Source organism: Zootoca vivipara, chromosome 8 (assembly GCF_963506605.1).
Source record: "Zootoca vivipara chromosome 8, rZooViv1.1, whole genome shotgun sequence".
NCBI classification, from domain to species: domain Eukaryota; kingdom Metazoa; phylum Chordata; class Lepidosauria; order Squamata; family Lacertidae; genus Zootoca; species Zootoca vivipara.
Genome location: NC_083283.1, coordinates 2,974,122 through 2,992,605, shown reverse-complemented (window position 1 = coordinate 2,992,605; position 18,484 = coordinate 2,974,122). Strand labels below are relative to the sequence as shown.

The following is an 18,484-nucleotide window of genomic DNA, read 5'->3' as shown; positions in this document are numbered from 1 at the left end:
ACCTGGGAGTCCATCTTACTGAAGACCTCACCTGGAAGGTCAATACAGCCCAGGTGGTTAGGAAGGCCCAACAGAGACTTCATTTCCTTAGGGTCTTGTGAAAGAACAAGGTTGGACAGAAACCGATGATTTCATTCTATCAGTCCACGATAGAAAGTGTTCTCTCATACTGCATTACAGTGTGGCATGCTGGTTTGACAGCCATGGACAGAAAGTCCCTACGGAGGGTGGTGAAGACAGCACACGATATTGTGGGCTGTCCCCTGAGTCCGCTAGATGTTGAAGAGCGAGGAACATTCTCAGGGATGACACCCTGGCCAACACCTTTTTAATCTGCCCTCGTGCAGGAGATACAGAAGCATGATAAGCCGCACCAACAGGTTAAAGAACAGTTTCTACCCATGGGCCGTGAGGCTGCTGAATGGAAGACAGCAACATTGCAGCTGACCTTCGGGGTTGGTGGTCCTAGGACAGCACACAGTCCAGAGTGTAACAAAGACTGAGAGATTGGGAGGGGGAGGGGGTTCGTTTAATCTCACTATAAACTAGTGGTACAGTGGCAATAACGTATTTCTTTCATATGAGGCCGTATGCTTCTTGGGTTCGAGCTCGGGTGGGCAAACGATTCCTGCATTGCACTACTAGATGACCCTCGTGCAACCTTCTCCGAAGGAGCGTCCGTCCATCCCCTGTCACGGGAGTACGTTCACGCAGCGTTTTCTCTGCAAGGCAAAGGTGTCTTTTGCAGCTCTGCTGGGGGGGGGGGGAGAGAGAGAGAGAGAGAGAGAGAGAGAGAGAGAGAGAGAGAGAGAGAGAGAGAGAGAGAGAGAGAGAGAGAGAGAGAGAGAGAGGGAGGCAAGCAGGGAAACGGAGAGATACCGCTCCGGAGAGGATATGTACTGTAGTCGCCTTCGGTTGGGGACTCCATTTCCCAGGGAGCCGCCGGGCCGGGGAGGGTGTGCCTAGTCCAGGCAGCCGCGTTTGCAGGAAGCGCCACAGACGAGAAAGAGGAGACGCGGCAGGCGGAGCGCACGCCCGGCAAAGGTAGCTGACTTTCCCCGGGGAAAGCGGGGGAGGGAGGGACCCACGCGCGAGGGTCTCTATCGCCCTCTATTCCCCCCCCACCGCGAGGGTCTCTATCTCCCCTCCTCCTCCTCCGCTGCTCGTTGGGTGCGCGTGGATCCGTAAGGGCACCCCAGGACACCCACGAGCATGGGTGGGGGTCGTCCTCCCTGCCTGGCTTCCACCTGCGCGCATTTACGCGCGCGGATTGGTTTCCTTTTGCAAACCCTTTAGCCGGTTTCCGATTGCGACCTCCTCCGGGTTAGAGACCTCGCCTCTTTCGCCCTTTCTAGCGCAGGCTCGGCTAATCTGGTGCCTGCCCAACCCCAACCCCAACCCCACCCTCCGCGAGTGCCACCTGTTTTGTACTCCAGTTCCCATCAGCCCGCAAAAACACAGGGGCTGATGGGAGTTGTAGTGCAAAACCTCTGGAGGGCGCCAGGTTGGAGACGGCGGCCCTGGCGCAGAAGTGGCAATCCCCTTTGGCAATGAGAAGCAGAACCATAGAATTGTACCGTAGAGTTGGAAGGGGGATCCCAAGGTCATCTAGCGCAACCCGTTGCAAAGCAGGAATCTTCTAAAGTCAGCTCCCCAATGGGCGCCCTGCTTTGTTTGTTTGTTGCATTTATATCCCGTCTTTTCCTCCAAGGAGTTCCAGGTGGCATGCATGGCTCTCCCCCTCCCCTCTCCCCCAATCCTCATTCAATCCCCACAACAACCCTGGGAGGTAGGTTGGGCTGAGAGCAGGGCCGGCCCTACGGCCAGGCTGGGTGGCGCAGGGCGCCAGGGTGCCCTCCCGCCAAGGGGGGCGCCGTGCAGCTGTGCCCGGCAGCCGTGCTGCGGCCACCCGCCTGCCCGCCATGCAGCAGCGCCCGGCAGCCACGCTGCACGCTGATCCCGTCACGCTGGGAAACGGGGCGGGGGGGGGGGCGACAGAGGGATCCGCTGCACCAGGGTGCCAGGGATGCTTAAGACTGCCCTGGCTGAGAGCGAATGCTTGGCCCCGAGGTCACCCAGTGAGTGAGTCTCACGGCTGAGCGGGGATTCGAACTCTGGTCTTCCAGCAGGTCATAGGCCAACATGGTTCTCCTCCCCATTTCATGTGCACAACAGCCCTGAGAGGCAGGTTAGGCTAAGAGATGGTGACTGCTCCAAGGTTACCCAGCGAGCATCACCCAGTGAGTGGGGATTCGGACCCATAGTCCAGCAATGGATGCAAAGGGCAAAGAGATGGGGACTGTATTCCAGTCTAAAGGTTCTGTTCCCTTCTGGTCAGCGTCGCAGGGGCCACAAAAAGCATGACCAGAGTGCCAAGCGCACGTCCCACTCAGGGTGAACCGGGGCCAGTGAGGAGGGGTGTGACCTGGTGAATGTTCTGGGGGTTGATTGGAGAAGCCAGGAGGGCCGCATTTCAACCCAGCGCAGTTAGTAATTCGACCTCTCATTTTTCAATCCCCGATCTACAGATCTTCTCGTCATGGCTCAGCCAGCGCGACCGAAGCGCATCTTGGTGACCGGTGGCTCGGGGCTGGTGGGCAAGGCCATCGCAAAGTTGGTAGCCGAGGGAGAAGGGTGGCCGGACGAGGAGTGGATCTTCGTGTCCTCCAAGGATGCCGACTTGACGTGAGTCGGCCCTCCCTCCGGGGTTGAAAAAAAACCCGCATTTGCCAGGGGGGTTGGGATGGATGACCTTTGGGCGTCCCTCGCAGCTCTACAGTTCTGTGAGAACTCGGGTTGTGTTTGTGAAGGCTGGCAGCTCTCGCGAGAGCCCAGTCAAGCTGGCAAGGGCAGCATCATTTGGTGAGTCATTTGGTGTATTGATCCAGTCAACAGACCTCATAATAAGAGATTATAAGGACAGAATACAGGAGTATCGAACATCTCTAGAAATGGATAGAGCACGCACAAAGGTGTAGGAAAGGACAGACAGGGAGTTCAGTGGGACTTGAGCACCAAGCTAAAGCGAGAAGAGCCTGGATAGCTCATGGTGCTGATAATGCCAAGGTTGCAGGTTCGAACCCTGTCTGAGACAGCTGGATATTCCTGCATTGCAGGCGGTTGGACTTGATGAAGCTCAGGGTCCCTTCAAACTGCACAATTCTATTGTCTATGATCTGCCGTTCAATGGAACAGGCCAATGGCCCACTTAATCCAGCATCCTGCTCTCACGGGGGGGGGGGGACCAGCTGCCCATTACGGGGACCCCGCAAGCAGGATCCGAGCACAAGAGCAAATCTCCCCTCTGGTCTTTTCTAGAAACTGGGATTTTGAAGTATTGCTGCCTCTTACTGTGGAGGCAGAACACAGCCATCCTGGCTAGTAGCCATCGATAGCCCTCTCTTCTGAGAATTGGTCTAACGCTCTTTTAAAGCCATCCAGGAGGGTGGCTGTCGCTGCCTCCTGCAGCAGTGAGTTCCGTAGTTTAACTCAGTTTGGGGTGTCTAAGTTTAGAAAAGTATTTCTAAGGAGGGATCCACAGACCGGCAGCGCTGCCTCCGCACACACGATTTGTGGCAGCGTGGAGCAAGTTGCTGGGCGCAGCCTTGAAAGCCTTACTACTCATCGTCTTTTGAGTATTTTCCTAAGGCTGCCTTGAGGCGGAGGGATTAGGAAAGGCAGGTAAATGCACACCTGACTCCCTCCACAGTCCGGGTGGCGCAGCTTTGCCTAAGGGAAAGATGCTTCCTTCTCCATCCTCAGCCCCTCTCTTCCCTTCCAGGGATGCCGCTGCGACTGCAGCCCTTTTTGAGAAGCACCGGCCGACTCACGTCATTCACCTGGCAGCCATGGTGGGGGGCCTTTTCCGGAACATCAAGTACAACCTGGATTTCTGGGTAAGGATGCTGATCTCTCTATTTCCCTCTTGCACTGTCCTCTTCCTGGTAGTTAAAGCATGTGGGGGCATTGCCCTGGGAAAAACCGGTTTCTTTTTCCATGTTCCCACTCTCCCCGCTCTAAAAAAGGTAGTTCATCAGTATATAACACCTTGTTTGCAGGGTTAGCACCTGCTGACAATCTCCCACAAGGTGAAGGTTTTTGGTACGAGCGTATAAGGCAGCGGCTTTCAAGCTTTTTTTCTCTGGGCCACATTTTCAGAATGAAAAATGGCTTGCACACCACGCCAAATTTTTAATTTGAATCATAGAATTGTGGGGTTGGAAGGGACGTTGAGAGTCATCTAGTCCCATCCCCCTTCAATGCAGGAATCTTTTGCCCAACGTTGGGACTCGAACCCCTGGCCCTGTGACTGAGCTATCTTTGCTGCTATTGATAAGAAATGCATTGGAAAACAAAAAGAAACAACTCCTAGCAGTATTTGTTTTATAACAGCTACTTTGTAAGATGATCACGGGAAATCCGGGAAATATAAAACAATTGCAGCTTCATGAATCATTCCCAAAATATAATTACAAATGAGCCTCTTACAGATGTACCTTAAATACAAACCCCATGAGAGGTGTGAGCTTGCTTTTGCAGAGTAATCTCATTTATATTAGGTCTAATTTGAGACAAACTCTCACCTCCTCATCAACACAAGGAAACCTCTTTTTTTCCTGATCCATCACATTTGCCAGGGTTGAAAATCCCTGTTCGCAACGATACGTCGTGGAGAGCTGCAAAAGAACAGCCAACGCTTTTGAACATCTATCCATATCCTGCAAAATTAAAAATAATGTTTTGGTGCTATACTAGGCCACACTGAAATGTTAAAACGTTTCTTTGATTGCCTTGAATCTTCCTGCCACGCCAGGCACCAAATAGCTCGGGACCAGTGGACTTGAGAGACCTCCTTATATACCGTATTTTTTGCTCCATAGGACACACCTAGTTTTTAGAGGAGGAAAACAAGGGGGGGGGGGAATTGCTTTCTTGAATTGTCCTAGGCATAGCAGCCAACTCCTAGAGGCCTAGCTGTCTTTGCGCCCCCGTCCCCAATTAAATATTTGAGGAAGCTTCTTTTGCAAAGGGGGGGGGGGGAAGCTCCTTTTTTTTTTGAGGATCAGCTCAAAGTTGTGCAGCTTTTTTTGCAAATGGGAAAAGCCCTGTTTTTTTGGGGGGGGGTCAGCTCACAGTTGTGCATCTTTTTTTGCAAAGGGGGAAAGCTCCATTTTTGAGGATCAGCTCAAAATTGTTGAGCTTACCTTGCAAATGGAAAAAACCCTGTTTTTACGGGGCTCAACTCACAGTTCTGCAGCTTCTCTAAGAAAGGAAAGGGACCCATTTCTACAGTTTCCAGACAGTTAATCTAATCAGCCAGTCACATGTCGCTGGGGAAACAGGCAGCCTCTCTCTGCAGACAACAACTGAGGCCTGGGCAAGGGGTCTGGACGAGAAGGAAGCTAGCTCCCTTATCTCCCTACCCAATCTCTTGCAATCAGCTGCTGAGTGGATCCTTTCAACACTCTTTCCCTCTTGTTAGCCTTTAGCTCTTTATTTTAAAAAAACCAACCCACAATCTGCCTTTAGCCCCTGGGCGATTCGGCTCAAGGGACCACGCATTCACTCCATAAGATGCACAGACATTTCCTCTTACTTTTTAGGAGGAAAAAAGTGCGTCTTATGGAGCGAAAAATACGGTACCTGGTACAGATGTCCGAAACATCTGGAAGGCACCAGGTTGGGGGCCCTTGCCCTAAGGAGAGTGTGTCGTTTACCCCACAGAAGTCTGAGAAAATGGCTCCCCTCCCCTTTTCTGCCTTAGCTACCTGCTTGGCACAAGCCTGTAGCCTTTATTTTTATTTTTTTATTGCTGCGAGAGATTAATCCCTCGCTGCTGAGGAGAGGTGGTGGTCCATCTGCTCCCTACAGATGCTTGCCTGCCCCCCTCTCCTCCCTCTCCCGGATACGAGAAGCTTCTAGCGGTCAAGAGACGCACGCCCACAGGCTCTCGCACGCAAGGAACACATCACACCGAACTGGGTTTATTTGCTCCGAGGCGGGGCTGTGCAAGCCTGCAGCCACGTCATCCTTAATCCCAAAGGTCTGCTGCAGGAAGCAGAGAAAACTACAGATCCTAGCATGCCGTGCTCCTCTTGAGCTGCCTCCCCCAGCTTCGTTCAGGGGTCTGGCCTCTTTGCTGACCTGGGGTCGGACCGGTTGTGGTGCTTGATTCTGACCAAACCTAGGCTCCTGGCGTATATTTTGCTCCACAGTTAATGATAACTAGATTACTTCTGGTCAATGAGCCACCATAGGCACTAGAGGGCCGTGAAAGTTTGTTTCCTGGGGTTTTGCGACTCGTCTGCCCAGGTGCTATCTGAAACCCATCGGTTGCCACGTGATTTCTCTCCCCGCACCCCCAGCTCTCCTATCCCACTGCTGTGTGTTTGGGAAGGCGGCACGATGTTTGAAGTGCAAAATTGCACCTTTAGAAACCCACGAAATGAAATGAAAATCCGTTTCGGAAAAGGAGGAGAAATTGCTGAGATGTGCTTTGAACAGAGACAGGTGTTTGATGTGTGGTTTCAAACTTACCGCACACAAGTGTCCCCTTTGTACTCTGGACGGGGGGGGGGGTTCCCCAGAGTGGTTGCCATGGGCACCAGATACCCCTGCAATGGCTCCCTACCCTTCTCAGTTCTTAATCTTTTAAAACTAAGTGGATTCGGTTTTGTTTATTTGTTTGTTTGTTTGTTTTGCAGAAGGGTGGTGGTGGCCATTGTTGACTTTTGGAGGTGGGCTTCTGAGCCGTTTCTCTTACGTAAAATGCATATCTTGTGTCGCCCACAAAATGGTCCTAGATTTTTGCCTGCAGAAATCTTGGAGACCCTTAAACTCCTCTCTTTTTTTTCTCTCTGCCCAGCGGAAGAACATGCATATCAATGACAACGTCCTGCACTCGGCGTACAAATCTGGTGTCCAGAAGGTGGTCTCCTGCCTCTCCACTTGCATATTCCCCGACAAGACTACCTACCCGATCGACGAGACCATGGTAGGGGCTGTTTCCTGATCCGCATGTTCTGTGGCTTTTTATTCACTAGAACTCATGGGGCATAGTGGTTAGAGTGTGGGGAGACCAGGGTTCAAATTCCCATCCTGCCATGCAGCTCGCTGGCTGACTTGGAGCCAGTCGCCATTTCTTGACCTAGCCTACTTCACAGGGTTGTTGTCCTAGTTGTTGGCCTGGCCAACCTCACAGGGTTGTTGTGGAGATGATGATGATGATAATAATAATAATAATAATAATAATAATAATAATAATAATAATAATAAAATTTTATTTATACCCCGCCCTCCCCAGTCAAAACCGGGCTCAGGGCGGCTCACACCAATAAAATTGCAATAAAACATAAAAAGCAATTAATTAAAATACAGTATTAAAATTTAAAATGCAGCCTCATTTTAAGTAGTCCATAAATCCAAGCCATGAGGGAGGAAAACACAGGGGTCAGACTAAGTCCAACCCAAAGGCCAGGCGGAACAGCTCCATCTTGCAGGCTCTGCGGAAAGATGACAAATCCCGCAGGGCCCTGGTCTCCTGGGAAAGAGCGTTCCACCAAGTTGGGGCCAATACTGAAAAGGCCCTGGCCCTAGTTGAGGCCAATCTAGCCACCTTATGGCTCGGGATCTCCAGAATATTGTTGTTTGTGGACCTTATGGTCCTCCGCGGGGCATACTAGGAGAGGTGGTCCTGTAGGTACGAGGGTCCCAAGCCGCATAGGGCTTTAAAGGTCAAAACCAGCACCTTAAACCTGATCCTGTACTCCACCGGGAGCCAGTGCAGCTGGTAAAGCACTGGATGAATGTGATCCCGCGGCTGGAACCCCGTAAGGAGCCTCGCCGCGGCATTCTGCACCCGCTGGAGTTTCTGGGTCAGCTTCAAGGGCAGCCCCGCGTAGAGCGAGTTACAATAATCAAGCCTGGAGGTGATCGTTGCATGGATCACTGTGGCCAGATCAGGGCGAGAGAGGTAAGGGACCAACTGCTTAATACGGCGGATGCAACCGCTGTGGATGCAACCATGGAAAGGGAGGCGTCGAAGGTTACACCCAAACTCTTGACAGAAGGCGCTGGCACTAAAAGATACTCCTGCAAGAGATGGGAGTTGGCCCCCCAACCCCATGTCATCCCGACCCAGCCAGAGGACCTCTGTCTTCGAAGAATTTAGCTTCAGTCGGCTTCCGACTGATAGAATGGGGAGTTCCAGGGAACTGCTTATAGCACCTTGAAGGAAAAGTGAGATGGATATGTAAAATGTAACAAATAATATTTTTTAAAGAAGTTGGAAGGATGCTCTTCTGAAAAAGGGAAACTTGGGTTCTGTGATCTGCAGAAATTAATTGTGGTGGCAGGATCCGCCCCTTCTGTGATCAGGGCGGAGTCTGCTGCCACATTGCCGCCACCCCCCCATTCATTCTACCTAAGTAAGAATGTATAGAGAGATTTTGACTCAGCGTGCTAAATCATAGATCCAAAGAATTGTAGAGTTGGAAGGGACCCCAAGGGTCATTTTGTTCAGCTTCCTGCAATGCAGGAATCGCGGCTGATATTCCTTCCCTCGTGAACCTAGAGGTCTTTCTGTCCTTCCCCACCCTGATTCTGGGGTTTCCAGCAATGGGGAGTGGGTGCTTTGTGGGTGGTGGTCCCGACTTTGACCTTAGGACATTTCGAACTCCCTGATCCAAACTGATGCTCAGCCTTCTCTTCCAGATCCACAACGGTCCCCCGCACAGCTCCAACTTTGGGTATTCCTACGCAAAGAGGATGATAGATGTTCAGAACAGGTAGGTCCCCTCTGCTCTCCCTGTTGCCCTCCACCGCGTCCCACCCTACAAAAGCTCTGCCAACCCCTCACTTGCCAAACAACCCCATACCGCCCAATGTTATCATCTTCCAAAGAAATTCATTAGCAGCATGTTGGTATTTCTATGGGCGCTGTGGTTTTTCCTTCAAAAAAAGATTGATTAGTTGGATCAATATTAATCCAGTGCCGAGGGCCTTCTGGCGGTTCCCTCGCTGCGAGAAGCCAAGTTACAGGGAACCAGGCAGAGGGCCTTCTCAGTAGTGGCACCCGCCCTGTGGAACGCCCTCCCACCTGATGTCAAAAAATAATAATAACTACAGTACCAGACTTTTAGAGGACATCTGAAGGCAGCCCTGTTTAGGGAAGCTTTTAATCTTTAAGAAATTAGTGTATTCTAATATTTCTGTTGGAAGCCGCCCAGAGTGGCTGGGGAAGCCCAGCCAGATGGGCGGGGTATAAATAAATTATTATTATTATTATTATTATTATTATTATTATTATTATTATCTGCTGATCATCCCTTGTAACAGAAGCTCAGGTGGTGAGTGTCGACAGACATTGAGCCACAGCGAGGTCACCTGAAAAACAAGAGGGAGGTGATCAGCATTTGCCGGGGATCCCTGGAGTTTGAAGTGCAAAACTATATACTGTATATACAATCGTACCTCGGAAGTCAAACGGAATCCGTTCTGGAAGTCTGTTGGACTTCCAAAACATTTGAAAACGAAAGCGCAGCTTCCGATTGGCTGCAGTTATTTTAAACATTTTCCCCCCCAACTCATTATAAATCATTTCAAAGTAGCCTTTCAAATTTCAGCAGCGTCCAGAGCGAGGCCAAAATCCGTCGCCTCTCGCTTTCTGTTCTGCGTGTGCAGCGAGTCAGAGTGAGGTGTAGCACCCTGTGGCGCCCCCCTCGGCTTGGCGCCAAGCGGAAAGGAGGCAGTCACATGCCCTAAATCTGCTTCGGTTGCTGTAAGGCCACTTCCCCCCTCGCGCAGTGCCAGGGACCGAACCTTTTCTATGCAACGGATTCCGGCCTGTTCTCCAGGAAGATTGCTGGCATCACACACATGCGCGCGCACACAGACACAGACACACACATCCCACCACCCTGCCCACTTTCTTTCCGCAGGGGGTATTTCGAGCAGCACGGGAGCCACTTCACCGCCGTCATTCCCACCAACGTCTTCGGTCCGCATGACAACTACAACATTGAGGATGGGCACGTCCTGCCGGGCCTCATCCACAAAGTGTACTTGGCCAAAGGTGAGTGGGGCTGAGCGTCTCGTCTTGGGGCCCGAAATAGGAGAGGGTGGCAGTCAGGCTGCAGGAGGGGGTGGGGGAAGCTGCTTCCCTTGTGGCAGCGCTTCTTGAACTCAGGTCCGCAGACGTCGTTGGACTACAACTCCCATCATCCCTAGCTAGCGGGTGGTCAGGGGTAATGGGAGTTGGGGTTCAACAACCGCTAGGGACCCAATTTTGAGAAGCACCCCCTTACAACCTCCCTGACAACTCTGGTAGGAGATGGGATTACTCAGTTGGTAGACTCTTAATCTCAGGGTTGTCTTTGTCCATGGAGTTTTCTTGGCAGGGATACTGGAATGGCTTGCCAGTTCCTTCTCCAGGTGGATCACGTTTAGTCAAAACGCTCCACTATGACCTGTCCATCTTGGGTGGCCCTGCATGGCATTGCTCATAGCTTCTCTGAGTTACTCAAGCCCCTTCACCACGACAAGGCATTGATCCATGAAGGGGTGTGATGTATGGAAGTGAGAGCTGGACCATAAAGAAGGCTGATTGCCGAGGAATTGATGCTTTTGAATTATGGTGCTGGAGGAGACTCTTGAGAGTCCCATGGACTGCAAGAAGATCAAACCTATCCATTCTGAAGGAAATCAGCCCTGAGTGCTCACTGGAAGGACAGATCCTGAAGCTGAGGCTCCAATACTTTGGCCACCTCATGAGAAGAGAAGACTCCCTGGAAAAGACCCTGATGTTGGGAAAGATTGAGGGCACTAGGAGAAGGGGACGACAGAGGCCGAGATGGTTGGACAATGTTCTCGAAGCTACGAACATGAGTTTGACCAAACTGCGGGAGGCAGTGGAAGACAGGAGTGCCTGGCGTGCTCTAGTCCATGGGGTCACGAAGAGTTGGACACGACTAAACAACTAAACAACAACAATCTCAGGGTTGCTGGGAATTGCAGGGGGCTGGACTAGATGACCCTGGTGGTCCCTTCCACTTCCACGATTCTAAGATGCACGTGGTCAAATTCACTTCTGTTTGCTATGTGCCACGTGAGGAGAGCCTTTTCCAGAGCCTTTTCTAGACTGGAGGCCCCTTTCTTTCTTGGTTAACCTTGCGAGTGCCGGTGGTGGGTATGACCGAGACTATGTCAGACCCAGAGTATGGCGTGGGAAGTTTGCAGCCCCTGGCAGAGCACTGACATAATGGTTAAGAGTACTGGACTAGGACCTGGGGGAGCAGGGTTCAAATCCCCTGTCAACCACGATGCTCACCTAGTGACCTTGGGACAGTCATAGATGTTGGGCATAACATGTGGGGAACGATCCCCCCCTAAATCTTGCAGAGTAAACACAATGGAATGAGGCAGAGGTCTGTGCTACTAAGCTACTTTTATTACTAACAACTAGGCAGAACAAAGGAAAGCAGGTCTCCTCTTGCTGAGAGAAGTCCGAAGAATAAACAACAAATGGAAACAGAATACGGCCTCACATCCGCTCCCGTCATTCCAACAGTCTTTGCTGGAATGCGTCAACAGTCTTGTGACTGAGAGGAATAGAAACCCAACCATAGAATCATAGAACTGTAGAGTTGGAAGGGACCTTCAGGGGTCCTCTAGTCCAGCCCCCTGCAGCACAGTCACCGTCTCCTAGTCAAGCCTACCTCACAGGGTAGTTGTGGAGTTGAAATGGGGAAGAGGAGGGTACCACTATGCCACCTTGAGATTCTTGAGATCACCTTGGAAAAAGATTCTTATTTATCTTTTGGTAAATATTAAGATCCTCGGAAGATGAAGGTGATATGTAAATAACAACAATTGTATTGTATTGTGGCTCAGTGTAGGGGCTGTGTTTGAGCATGAGAAAGCGGTCTGTGATTCTAGGGTCTCATTTGATCCCAACACAAGAAGAAGCTGGAATGGGAAGACTGGAGTGCTTTTTTGCAGCAAACGGGGAAGGAATGGGGATTCTCTCTGATTGTCCCTTTTCTCCACTCGTCTGTAGAAAACGGTACGGCTCTCACTGTCTGGGGGACAGGGAAACCCAGGAGGCAGTTCATCTACTCTCTGGTAAGCTGGCTAGTTGAGAGGGAGAGTTTTCAGGGAAAAAACAGTGTGGGGAAAACATAAGATGTATCAAGCTAGAACAGGGGTCAGCAACCTTTTTCAGCCGGGGGCCGGTCCACTGTCCCTCAGAACATGTGGGGGGCCAGACTATATTTTGTGGGGAAACTGAACGAATTCCTATGCCCCACAAATAATCCAGAGATGCATTTTAAATAAAAAAGACACATTCTACCAATGTAAAAACATGCTGATTCCCGGACCATCCTTGGGCCAGATTGAGAAGGCGATTGGGCCGGATCCGGCCCCTGGGCCTTAGTTTGCCTACCCCTGAGCTAGAAGGTGCGCAGAGGAGGGTGACCAAGATGACCAAGGGTCTTGAAACCGAGCCTGATGAGGAACGGTTGAAGGAGTTAGGGATGTTTGGAGAAGCCTGAGAGGTGATGGGTTAGCCACCTTCAAATATCCGAAGGGCTGTCACTTGGAAGATGGAGCAAGGGGCAGGCAAGCATTTGAGGACTAGGGTGGGGCAGCCTTAACTCTGCAACTCTCCCAAGCAATGTTGGACTTGGGACCCCATGAAGGTGGGGGCACCCCAAGGCTCCAGCCGAACCGCCCCTCTTTTAGAGAAGGAGAGGAGACGATGGGTATCTGGTCTCTGGTCGTTGCAGGACTTGGCGCGGCTGTTCCTCTGGGTCCTGAGGGAGTATGACGAAGTGGAGCCCATCATCTTGTCGGGTAAGGCCATTCCCATGCAGAATTGAACACCCGTCCCCGCTCCCTTGCCCCCAAGCCAGCATTTAGACCAGGAAATGCATTTGAATGCTGGGTCTCAGTCTCAGGAGGTGGGGCTTCATTACAAAACCTCTCCTGTCGGAGGCTTTTAAACGGGGCTTGGATGCCCATCGCTTGCTTATTCTTCAGCTGAGAGGCCTGCATCGCAGGGGGTTGGGCTAGATGACCCCTAGGGTCCCTATAATTCTGTGATTCTATGAGTCAACGGAATGGCATGCCCCAAACTCTCACACCCTCCCTCTCCTTCCTTTTCCTATCGAGCCAGGGTAGAAGCCTCTTTCAACTCGGGGGGCCACACCTGCTTATTAGTGTCCTCCTCGGGGCCACAAACCCATAGAATTACATTCCCAGAGGAATTTATTCCATTTGAACTCTAGATTTCTGCCTTAAGTTTTGAGTTTTCAAAAGCCACTTCCAGAAATGCAGTGGAATCTATTGCTCTCCTTTCTGTGCTGTTTGCAAACGAGTGTTTCCCTCCCCCCCAAAAAACAGGTTAGTTAGCATGGAATTCAGTGCTAACCTTGCGCTATATTCCGCTGTGAGTGGAGGAAATCCATCTCTCAGAATTCGGGGGCGAAGCAGGCCAGTGGGTGTCAGGATGACCTACATAGCCCTGGGCAGTGGAGCTCAGTTCCGTAATGGTGCTGTTTTCCTTCCCGTCTGTTTAGTCGGAGAAGAAGACGAAGTCTCTATTCGGGAAGCGGCCGAGTGTGTGGCGAGAGCAATGGACTTCAAGGGAGAGCTCCTTGTATCCTTGCACATGGTTTCCCAAGGCCCTGCAACCCCTCTCAAGGGGCTGCTGTGTCCTTTTCTGGGTTCGGCTCCCCTCTTCTTAAGCAAAGCGGCTGGCAGTGGAGATGTTCCCAGGCTTCCCCTTGAGCCTGTTTCCTCTGCTGGCAAAAAGCAAAGGCTTCCGTATGGTCCCTGCATGTCTTCTTCCCTTCCCCAAAAGGGCAGTTGAAGTCAATGAGGGCGGTTTTTTTTCCCCATTGGGAAAAGAGGTTTACAAACCAGAACGACACCTTCCACCCACCCACCCCAAGCTGAACTGGGGCCTTGTAATAATAATAATAATAATAATAATAATAGTAATAATATATTCTTTATACCCCGCCCATCTGGCTGAGTCTCCCTAGCCACTCTGGGCAGCTCCCAATTGAATATTAAAACAATACAGCATTAAATATTAAAAGCTTCCCTAAATTGTGCAGCCACTATTCATTTTTTAAAAAAAACAAAAAACACCACAAACTACTTTTGTTGTTGTTGTTTAGTCGTTTAGTCGTGTCCGACTCTTCGTGACCCCATGGACCATAGCACGCCAGGCACTCCTGTCTTGCACTGCCTCCCGCAGTTTGGTCAAACTCATGTTCGTAGCTTCGAGAACACTGTCCAACCATCTACAGAATCTCCTTCTCATCAATCTTCCATCCTGTGTGCCGTTGCACCTTTCAGAGCAGGGTTTCCCAGCTTGGGTCTCCAGCTGCTTTTGGACTACAACTCCCATCATCCCAGTGGTCAGGGGTGATGGGAGTTGTAGTCCCAAAGCAGCAGGAGACCCAATATAATGATGATGATGATGATGATGATGATGATGATGATGATGATAACAATAATTTATTATTTATACCCCGCCCATCTGGCTGGGTTTCCCCAGCCACTCTGGGCAGCTTCCAACAGAAAAATAAAATACAATAATCTATTAAACATTAAAAGCCTCCCTAAACAGGGCTGCCTCCAGATGTCTTCTAAAAATGGGAAGTTTGGGAAACACTGTTTTTAGAGGAAGGGGTGGGGAAGCAATTCCGTTCCGCATGGCAATGGCGGGCAAGACCAGAGCTGTCCCCCCCCCCCCGGCAAATCAGCAGAAAGAGAAGTTTTTTTCCCATTTAACTTGGGCCCCTTCCTAGTTTGATACAACAAAGTCGGATGGGCAGTTCAAGAAAACAGCCAGCAACAGCAAGCTGAAGAGATACCTCCCCGATTTCCAGTTTACACCGTTTGAGCGAGGTGAGAAAAGGGCAGCTCTTGCTCGCCACAGCCAGGGTTGGGATGGGAGCGGCTGTAAATGAGCTTAAACCAGGGTGCCGTTTATTCCGAGAGCAGCTGCTCTCCAGGTTTGAGAGCCTTCTGACGGATTATGCTTGAGCAACAACAGAATTGCCAAACCCAGAGCCTTAGGTGATGGCAAAGTGACCTCCACCCCGTCCTGTAACCTGCTGCTTCTCTCTCCTTTGCCCAGTAACTAGCAAAAGAACCTGCTTTATATTTATTAAGAAGTTTCTACTACTTGATACTACATCAAAAGGTAGAAAAGCACGCATTAAAACTAGCAATTAGCCATGATAAAATTTCGCAACGTGGGTAAAATCAACAGCTTCAGAAATAAATATGCCTAATACAATTGGGTAGCCTTGACTAAACAAAGACGTATTGAAAATGGAAGGAATTCCGGAGCATAGGTGCTGCTAGAATAAAAGATCAGTTTCTTGGCAAGTGTGGGAAGGAAGATTATTTGCTGTTTACAAGATTGCCAGTTCCACACATTGAAGTGGTCAGGTGGGCACCTAAGGGGGCAAAGCTATCCTTTGTGCCAGCTGCTTCATGCCACAACACATGCCCCTGTGTTTCTAAGGGGCCATTTATTTAAGATTTTTAAAATATATTTATGCCGCCCTCAGCAGCAGTTTACAACAGTAGCTGCACACAGTTTACTGAAACATTAACAAGCACGTCTTGACAAGGGAGCAGACACAGCAGGCAGGCGGCCAGGCAGTCTCTCGTAACTTGGGGCCATTGGCCTGATCCTGGAGGCTGTAATCTCCAAAAACTGGGTGGGGGGGGAATGCATGTTTTTTATTTAGGCAATCTGTAACTGCATCGTCATTCAGGTCAGTCCCAGAGCAGGACATACCAAGAACGCCAAAAGGGGGGAAAACCAACTATAACAGCTGTGCATTGAGGTTACATCCATGAGTTTTCTGGAGGCACCTTAGCTGTAAACTAAGGAGCTTAGGCATGGTCTGTTCCTCTGGAAAAAGCAGCTCCCCACCCTTCCAAAATCCGGATGCCATTGGCCCCAGCTGATCCTTCTTCTCTTCTTCCTGCAGCCGTGAAGGAAACGTGTGACTGGTTTTGCGCCAACTACGCCATTGCCAGGAAATGAACCAGGGTGGCCAAACAGCGCTGCTGTCTGCAATTTTTGCATCAAACTCAGGTGTTGTTGTTTTTTGCTGGAATAGAGAACAAAAGGGGCCGTCTAGGGTGCCGGGATAGTGTACAAGCCACGCTTTCTCCGACTTTGGGGTGATAGTTCAGTTTAGCTCTTTAAAGATGGCACAGCTCGCTTATTTATGAAGCAATACTCAGCAGAATTGGTGGACGGAGGGGGCTTTTGGTGGTGGCATTCGCATTTTTAAAGAGCAGCTTTCAGCACTCTAGACGGCTGGTGGAGATCTTGTTCACAACCATTGGCCTCTGTGACCTGCCCTGTTGCACCAGAGCCCTTTCTTGGAGCAGAGCGCTGTCAACTGTACCCAGGTCACCTTGCGTTTTGGGCAAGAGACCCCGTTTCCCGCGGCCAAAGATGATGCGGCTGTGGGAACCCTTTCAGTCTAGGAAGAAGTAGTGACCGGGAGTACAAGCCTCTCTGCCTGATCCTCTAATCTTCAAAACAAATACTTGAAGAGACCCCTCTGCTGCTTTTCAAAATTCCTGTTATGCATATTGTCACGGGCTCAAAGCTCAGGGATAGATCATGCAATTTCGGGGGGGGGGGGGCTGGGCTCAAGCTGCAGCCTCTCCAGCATCGGAGGTTCAGCGTCCCTCAGTGTGGGTTTGGGGTGGGGTGAGGGGCTACATCTGCCACAATTTTTTTAACCCTTGCTTCGCTCAGGAAGCTCTGGGATGGGTAACCTCCAATTATTTTATTTCTGAAGGACTTATGGAAAATAGGTGGAGGTTAGGAGCTTATTCCAAGGTGATAACTGCAGTGCTGGCTAGGGGAGCTGGATGGGAGCTGTGTCCCCAAACAGCCGGAGGGCGCCAGGTTGGCAAAGGCTGGGCTAGCAGAGGAGCCAGCCAGCAGGAATCCTTCATTTGGTAGCCGTTTTAAACATTTCTTTAGCTCATCTCATTTTGATCTGTCAGGAAAAAAAACACCAATGTAATAAAACTTGACAGTAGATCAGTTATTTCTTATGCCTGTGGCCTTCCTCTAGCCCGTATTTCCTACCCAAATCTGTTTTTATTCCACTCCCCTTAGTTCTGTCTTCACACAACCCTGGCGTATCTTAAATAAAATGAGTCTAGCAGCAAGTGTGGCGTCCTGGAAGCGCTCTTCTTTTGGGAAACATAATCCACAAGTGATGTTCGCCTGAACTAATTTTGCCTGCTCTGATTCCCTAGAGTAGTTCCACACTTAGTTCCTCTTCCCCAGGGAACTCCGAGAGTTATAGCTCCTAACGAGTCTCAGCAACCTTAGCAAACTACGCTTCCCGGGAATTTTCGCTTTAGCAGACAGCCATTCGTTTCCTCTTTAACTGGTTCTTCTTCCCAGCCTTGTGGTCCATTCTCATTCCTACGTCCGTGGCACCAGCCTCGCTGATGGCAGGCTTTGCAGAATTCCCACCTAACCATGAAAGGATGCCCACTTTGGCTAGACAGGTATTGGTACAGAAGGGAAGAAAAAGACAGCGGCTATCGCTCAAAACATTTATTAAACGTAAACTTGGCAACTTTCACATAAAATAAATCAGTGCAGAAAACATGGATTGTCTGCGACACCTTTTCACTCAAAGTCCTTGCAGAAGCACCTGCAATTGAGGCAGTAGACAAAATTGTTCTTATGGGTTCCGCACGACCATCGTGGGAACCAAAGGCAGCTAGAGATGGACAACACGCGCAATTAGATCTGCCATGGTGGAAAGAGTTGGCAGTGGCTATGGCCTTAAAATGCTTTGCCTTCCAGCCACGCTCCTTAAACCCAACACAGGTCGACGAGTCAGAACAAGAAGGAGTTTGTGCTCTTAATCTGGAGAGCTTCAGTTGTCAGTTGAGATGGATCCAGAGGGACTTAAGATTGCCATTCGTTCAGCTTCAGAAGCGCAAACAAGTGTAATTTTAAAAAGAAGGCCCCCTCTCGTCAAATACGAGCACCAGGAAGGGTGGTACCCGAGCCACGAGCCCACAAACAGCATCTCTGCCGAGTCTCATCATCCATCCTTTGGGAACCTTAAAAGCAGACGCCCGATTGGCTGGTATAGGAGGACTGACCAGAAGCGTGGACGTGGCAGAAGACGTGGCCTGGGATGGCCTTCTTCCTGCACTGATGTCCGGTCCTGGTGACTCCTTGGCACGGTGGGCGTGGAGTCAGGGAGCAGTTGGACCTGGAATGAATACATATATGAGAGAGAAAGATGGGTGATAAAGAGGGAAGTTAGAGAAACCATCTGATATTAATGTGGTTTCCAGCAACCACCCATAGCCCTTTCCTCCTCCATGAATTTGTCTAATCTTTTAAAGCCATCCAAGTTGGTGGCCATTGCGGCCTCCTGTGGCAGGGGGTTCCACAGTT

The 18,484-nt window shown here is 50.4% G+C and overlaps 1 protein-coding gene across 1 annotated transcript; it reads left to right on the top strand.

The window, feature by feature from the left end:
* The first annotated feature begins 964 nt into the window (after window positions 1-964).
* On the top strand, window positions 965-16,555 carry GFUS (GDP-L-fucose synthase). Its single transcript, XM_035125964.2, has 11 exons — window positions 965-1,044; window positions 2,529-2,685; window positions 3,782-3,896; window positions 6,866-6,994; window positions 8,713-8,786; window positions 9,939-10,072; window positions 12,056-12,120; window positions 12,786-12,852; window positions 13,578-13,657; window positions 14,820-14,919; window positions 16,020-16,555. The coding sequence occupies exons 2-11, from the start codon at window positions 2,540-2,542 to the stop codon at window positions 16,073-16,075; spliced, it is 966 nt and encodes a 321-aa protein (XP_034981855.1). The 5' UTR covers window positions 965-1,044; window positions 2,529-2,539; the 3' UTR covers window positions 16,076-16,555.
* Window positions 16,556-18,484: the final 1,929 nt, after the last annotated feature.